The sequence below is a fragment of the Mastigoproctus giganteus genome, chromosome 6 (genome assembly GCF_048544385.1).
Source record: "Mastigoproctus giganteus isolate SK-2022 chromosome 6, ASM4854438v1, whole genome shotgun sequence".
Classification (NCBI taxonomy): domain Eukaryota; kingdom Metazoa; phylum Arthropoda; class Arachnida; order Uropygi; family Thelyphonidae; genus Mastigoproctus; species Mastigoproctus giganteus.
This window is the reverse complement of record NC_143580.1, coordinates 115,323,626-115,331,049: the sequence shown is the minus strand read 5'-3', so window position 1 is coordinate 115,331,049 and position 7,424 is coordinate 115,323,626. Positions and strand designations below refer to the sequence as shown.

At 34.1% G+C, this 7,424-nt stretch overlaps 1 protein-coding gene across 1 annotated transcript in view; it reads right to left on the bottom strand.

Annotated features, from left to right (window-relative positions):
- Positions 1–2,274: 2,274 nt before the first annotated feature.
- The window catches only part of LOC150084520 (transmembrane protein 216-like), a 119,537-nt gene continuing 114,387 nt past the window's right edge, over positions 2,275–7,424 (bottom strand). Inside the window, exon 6 of the mRNA XM_090375276.1 lies at positions 2,275–2,339. Coding sequence (XP_090231402.1) covers positions 2,330–2,339 — 10 coding nt within the window. The 3' untranslated portion in view covers positions 2,275–2,329. The remainder of the gene's footprint in view (positions 2,340–7,424) is intronic.

The following is a 7,424-nucleotide window of genomic DNA, read 5'->3' as shown; positions in this document are numbered from 1 at the left end:
AGCATCATTTAAAGCTTATTATCTGCGTCGAATATTAAGCAATTTAACTGAACTAGAGGATAAAGAGGAAATGACAGTTAAAACTTTTTGGAAAAACTACACCATTAAAAACGCAATTGAAAACATTGATAGTTCTTGGAAAGAAGTCACTAAGAAATGCTTAAATGGAGTTTGGCGCAAAATATGGCCAGAAGTTGTACTAGAAGAAGAAAATAACATCCAAGAAATTAGAAATGAAGTTATCCATATGGCTCAACCAATAGGTTTCGAAAATGTCGATGAAGAGGATGTTAGAAATTTATTGAATGCAGAAGATGATGGTTTTTCAGTGGAAGATTTAGAAAACCTTGTTAGCAACGAAGACAAAGATAATGAAGACGAAGTTAAAGAAGTTCCTGCCGAAAAAGTGTTAACCAAAGATTTAAAAAGGTGCTTAAATGACATTGAAAACGTTTTAAAATTTTTTAGTGAATATGATCCTGATTTAGGAAGAAGTTTTATTGTTAAGCGATCAGTGTTAAATGCAATAACTCCTATAGGCAATTGTTAAAAGAAAGAGAAAAAAAGCATAAGCAATCAACTTTAGACTCATATTTTAAAATGTGATTTCACTTTGTATGTAAGTTGACTGTTTATTTAATAAAACTTTTCTTAGTTCGAAAAAAAAGCTTTTCATTTTCGTTACGTAGGAACGTATCCCTATTCCGGCCATAGTATTTTTACCTCTGAAAACGAAGTTTCGCTTAACGAAGTAATTTCGTGGAACGCATCCTATTCGTTATTCGAGGTATGCCTGTATTTCGATTTTCACATATCATTTAACTTTGTTAATTGGTAAGGTAATAAAGTTAAATTTGTGCTTTATATCTTTGAAGTGGGGGTCCACTGTATTTTGCTGGGAGATCCCTGGGTTAGGTTCTGTGCTATCAAATTTGTGTTTGTTTGAGACCATAAAAAATTGTGACTTCGAAGCTTGCAGATTGTGAATTTGATTGATAGAGAGCAGACAGTACACGAAATCTAGATGCTGCAGAAGAGATTGCGCTTAGCAGCGATGAAGAGGAAGAAAATTAAATGAACATACATTATCTAACATATATCACAGTTTGTAAAGTAAGACATTTGTTCACTTATTACTATTTAAATTACTACTATTATAATAATAAAGTTAAAATATTAGGTTATTACTACTATAAAATTAAGTTTCTGATAGTTATAAAAAAAATGGCATACTTTTGGAATGTAACCCCCCCCCCCCCGCTTTTTGTACTGGTTCTTAAGTCGCGTATAACATGGTTTTGCATTACACGACATTTTGTATGAACTAAACTACCATGTTATGCGAGGGTTAACTGTATTTATATAATTTCCGTGCATTGCTAATCACAGCAGTGATCTGCCAGTGTGGGGAAGGGTATCTGGTGGCTCTGATTTCGTATGGATCACATATGGAATTCGTTGAGCAATCTCGCGGGGATGGTATTTATAGTTTTGCCACTGAATCACAGGATCAGATTTGGTGAAATCTATAACTTCGAAGAATGAAATTATACATTTAGGAGACTTGCGCCAAAGCGCTTTGCACGAGTAATGATGCCAACAAGTGCTCTGCTTTTTTTTTTTTTTTTTTAATTTATACTCCAGCACAACCACTAGGCCAGAGAATTTACAATTTCGACAATGAAAACAATCATTAACCACATTTAGCAGTCATATGAGTTTGAGCCATGATCTACTCAATACTGCACTAATGTGCTTCACCACGTTTTGATAATTTTGTAGTGTTAATCCTGACAAAAGAATGTAAAGTGCCTGAACAACTCTTGTATATGAGTTGTTCAGAAATTTTGTCCTGTGAAATTTTGAAATCCATTGCATTACTTTTAGAATATGAAAGTATTTATAATTTTGCTTTCTCGGCAGTCATGTTAATCACTCATGTCTGCAACCTGCTAACCTTAAAGTAGGTGCTTGGCCTGTCACCAGCACTCCATACAATTTCTGTGCTAAGATTTAAACAGCAATTGCTGCAATTTATTTTCACCTAACTCTTTGCAGTACTCCGATTTAACATGAGCTTCCTGCTGAATCAACTTTTATCTGGATATCCACCTGCATTCTTAAATTTGCACACACTTACGGTTGCCTGCTTTGAAAATCCCTGCTGTCAGAATTTGCACCACTTCAGTCCCCTTTTTTCCTGCTAACCAGTAGCTACATCTTGGGCAAAAAAAATTTGAAGTCTCTTTTGATTTTCTTCCCTCTTGACATTCTTAACCACACCTTGAATATTTAGTGCATGATACTTATCACTTACTCATAGGGTTTGTCAGGTTTCCCTAAAAAAAAAAAAAGGAAGATTTTTTGTCGATAAAATTAGTTTTAAAAAATACAAAAAAATTTAAATTGTCTGATATTTTAATTGTACTTATTTTGACATTTTGCCCTTTTTAACAATTGTTTATCCTGTTTTACAAATAAGAATTAGTAAAAAATTCCAGAGCTGCAAGGCTCAACTTCCACGATTTTTCAATATATTAAAAAAAGTAAGAGATTATCTGAATCTTTTTCGTGGAATGCTTCCAGTCAATTCTCTCCAAATGTAATGAATAAAATAAGATGAAAAAACGAATTAATGAATTCCCTCACTCATAGAGATCCGACAAAATTCGACGCGTGACGAAGCCCCAATCCGACCCCAAAATACATCAAACTACCGCAGCAAGACATTGTGAGAAGTGTGAGAAGACATTGTGTCAAAAATTCAGTGTTTTCACACTTATACAACATCATTAAACCATTTTAGATGGTTGATAAAGTTTGGCATAAAAAATTATGACCCTTTTTTTAATAGTATTAAAGCTTGGCGTTCATGATAAATTATTTTTGTTAGATGTTACCTCCTTGTACACCAATGTAAATGTAAACTATGCTCTCAATGTAGTTTGGGAACTGTTAAATAACGATACTATCATGATAAATTACGCTAAATTACCCAAAAAAAAAATTTTTAAATTAATCAAGCTTCTTCTTGAAGCTAACTATTTCGCGTTTAAAGATACTATATACAAACAGGTTTTCGGTTTACCGATGGGTTCGAACCTGAGCAGTCTTATAGCAGAAATCTATCTTGCCAATACTGAGGACATTCATTTAAAACTGTTTCTCCCCACGCATTACTTACTATGGGAGATATATTGACGATATACTTGTTTGATTTGATTTTATTGGCGCAAAAACGACTGTGGTTATACTGCGCCATGATATACTTGTTATAACAGATCATAACACTACTCGGGTCATTCTACTGGTATTCAACAATATTCACACAAGACTACATTTTACACTGGAGGAAGAACAGATAGAAACAAAAGCCCTGAATTTCTTAAATTTCATTCTACACGTGACATGCAAAAAATCCAATTTAGCATTACTGAAACCCCACCAATTCGGGGATGCACCCGCATTACTAGAGTTATCATCCATTCACGTATAAGAGATCCATTACGTTTAACCAGTTTTTCAACGTTTACAAATATTCCACCTCTGAACCCACCTTACACTTTGAAATTGTGTAAGTTTCAAATTGTGTAAATCTCACTCCGTTATAAATCAAATCAGATTACAGGCTAAAAATAAAACAGCGAATACGATACTCATTAATAAAACCAATAAAAAACACTATTTACATACCGTACATCGAACAATGGTACAGGCAGTTCAATAAACTCTTTAGAAATACTGAATTCAAAATTATAACCAGGCCCATGCAGAAGCTCCATAATATATTAAAAAAAATCACACAGTTCTTCCTTCTTGCTCGGCACAGGTAAATGATCTTGTATACAAGATTTCGTGTAGTCAGTGTGATTCATCATACGAGGGGTCCACTCACTATAATTTAGATTTACGTGTCAAGCAACATGCTGCTTCCCGCCGCACATTGCACACAAACACGTCAGAGTTGGCCTTTCATGCGTTCAATGATGGTCACGTATTCCTATTCAATGAAGCAGAAATTTTAAACATACAACACAATTACATAAAATTATTGATTGATGAAACGCTTGAAATAAAATTACATGAAAAGTCTATCAATGTACGATGTCCTTACCTAATTTCGGATTTTTGGTCTTTTTTACACATGCCTCAATACAAATAATCTATCTATTTTATGAGCCACACACAAACACCTCGCGATATTCCCATCCTGTGAACACGGCGATCGGCTGAAAAGCATGGTCTGCTTAAGGAAGGGAAACAGCTGGGCATTTCGTTTAATTTGAGTGTTCATCCAAATTTTAATAGTGATTTTAATATGTTTAATCATGATTTTAATTATTTATTATCTTAAACAGTTTTAATTATTTATTCTGACACAATGTCTTCTCACACTCATGGTCTTGCTGCGCTGGTTTGATGTGTTCGGGATCGGGTTGGGGCTCTCGGCTTTTGATTCCATTGCGTGTTCAATCTCTATGAGTGAGTGAATCCACTTCATTTTTTCATCTTATTTTATTCGTTACATTTGGAGAGAATTGACTGGAAGCATTCCATGAAAAAGATTGAGGTAATCTCTTACTTTTTTTAATATCCTGTTTTACATATTGAAGGAACTCTTTACATGTAAAAGAGAAATTCATTGCAATCTGCAACTCTGCTTCGATTAATTCTTGGTGACTTCTGTTTCTGATATCTGTCCACTTCAATTTCATTAATGAAAATGCCCTTTTTACTACAGCAGTTGAGCCAGGAAAACTTAACAAATATCTAATTTTCTAACGTTTCAGATATAGAAATAGCTGTTTCATCAGCCCTTTCAACAACACCTAACAATTTATTTTCTATACCTTTAGTAGATTCAAAATATCTAATGCATATGGGAAAAAGCGTTCTGTTGTCCTTGTTTGAAGAATCTGTAGCAACACAAAAGAACTGACGGCATTTAGTTGGATCATTACGAATGTACACAAAGTCTTCTACACTTTTAGGAGCTAGAACATTTTTAACTAATGGTTCTGATTTAGTTCTTCCACAACACAATTTTGTTGCAATATCAGAATCATGGAATAAGAATGATGCTGGTTTGTTACCACAGTCCAAACTATTATAACTATGATTATGTTTCACATTGTATTATATTAACCCTAGTTCACATGCTGTCACACTGTCATATTTTCGTTTTTTAAAATTAACAAAATAGCTTGATATCTTGTTTACACCCACATTTCCCTTTTCTTTTTGCTGATGCCCTTTGTATTGTGCATGCTGCTTAATGTCGAATTGACCACTGTGACTACTGATAAAAAAGTTCCTGTTGCACAATTTGCTGTAGGCACGATCCTCAGAAATTAATGTATGGGCAAGATCAAATTTATCTGAAGTAAGGGTGGTAAATAATTTAATTAATGGAATTTTGAAACATATAATGGAAAAGGATATTTGGAATGACTTGTGTAAGAGAAGGCAATTTTTGTTAAATTATAATATGCTTTATCTGGTTCAGAAACTGAAGTTAAATTTAGTTATTAATAATTTGAACAATATTCTTGAAGAACAAAATGAGCAAAGGAATTCTTTATATAATTTAAGGAATCCAAAGGCAATAGTATTGCCCCACCCCAGGGTACTAAACAGACTCTCAATTAACCGGGATTGGATTAACTGGGAAGTGGATTAACTGGGACACTTAAAGACTCCAATTAAAAAAAATAAATAAATTGACCAAAAATCATAAAATTCAAGTAATAACCAGAATAGGTATAAACAGATGTTTTGCAAGTCGTAAATAAGCAACAAGAAGTGGCGTTATAAGCCGTCATTGGGAGATTAGTGTGCCACTTATTTTGCAACCCGCTGCTCAACAAAAAAAAAAAAAAAAAAAAGAGACCAAATGTTTAGTTTGTTTTAGTGCATTGTGTCGATTGTTGTGTGCCATTGCACAACAAAAGGACAAATTTTGTCTCTTTATTTATGTCAGTGAGGTCGGATGCTTTTTTCTTTATAGTAACTATATATTTTTTTTCTATTTAGAAATCGCGAAAATGATGGGAAAATGCAAGAGTTGTGCTTTCAATTAAACAAAAACTTGAAATTACTCAAAAGTTTGAAAACTGTGCATCTGTTAAACCTCTAAGGAACCATTATAATGTTGGTGACCAAACCATACGCGACATCGTAAAAAATAAAGGAAAGCTATTAGATTTAAAATCAACATTGTAAAAAATAAAGGGAAGCATCATATTGGACATGTGGATAGTGCGTGGTAAGTTTTGTCGTTTTTTATTTATCACCATACTTTTTAAGTAGGTTGCTGAACATTTTTTGATACGGTAAATCCTCGACTTACGTAGCTTCAGACTTACGTTACGTTATTTATATATTTTTTATATGACTGAAGATTTGGGGAGTACAATGTGTACAGACAGGACAGGACAGGAAGGGAGGAGGGGTTATGCTGTTAGCTAAGAAACACATAAAATCTAAGGAAGTGCATCGAACTGATGTTGGTGGACAATGCAATGTTGAGTCTGTTTGTTGTAACATTAGCACTGGAAAAGGAAAAATGAGAGTAGGTGTGTGTTATAGGCCTAATGAATATGATGAGTATAATGAGCAATTGTGCAGCGAAATAGAGTGGGCCAGTAAATCAGAGTGTCTTATAATGGGGGATTTAATTTCCCAGAGATTGACTGGAAATTGTGGGTTGGTCACTCACACACTAGCAAGGCTTTTGTGGATTTATTGGATGATTGTTTTCTACAGCAGCATGTTTGGCAGGCAACTAGAGGGAGTACTACTCTTGATCTGATTATCAGTAGGTGATTCTTCATGCATCAAGATTCTGCAGATAAAGGAACCACTAGGTGGCAGTGATCACAGTGTGCTGAAGTGAGATTTACTCAAAGAGGTAACTACCATGAAGGGGAAAGAGAAAGGTTTTTACTTTCATAAAGGTGACTACGGTGGTCTGAGACAGAATTAAAATCTATATGGTGGGACGAACTGATGATGTTACCAACAGCAAATTCAAAATGGGAAGCATTCAATGAATTAATCTTGGGAACTAATAGGCTTTTCATACCAACTAAGAAATATCGTTCAAGATTTAGGCCTATATGGATATCAGATGAACTAATTAGACGTGACAGAGAAGAAAAATGCATTGGATGCATATAAAATAACAGGTGACACAGAAGCCTATGAATTACAAGTTATAAATGAAGCCTCATTTATAACTTGTAACCAAGTTATAAATGAATTTAGGCAGATTACGAGGAATCTTTGGCAAAGGATGAAAAGAAAAACAGCAAAGATTTCTTTACTTATGTAAACTCTAGAAGGAAGGGAATGAATCAGATTGGTCCACTTAATAACAATGGTTCAACTGCTGATGATCTTTCTCAGGTAGTAGTAGTAGTGGC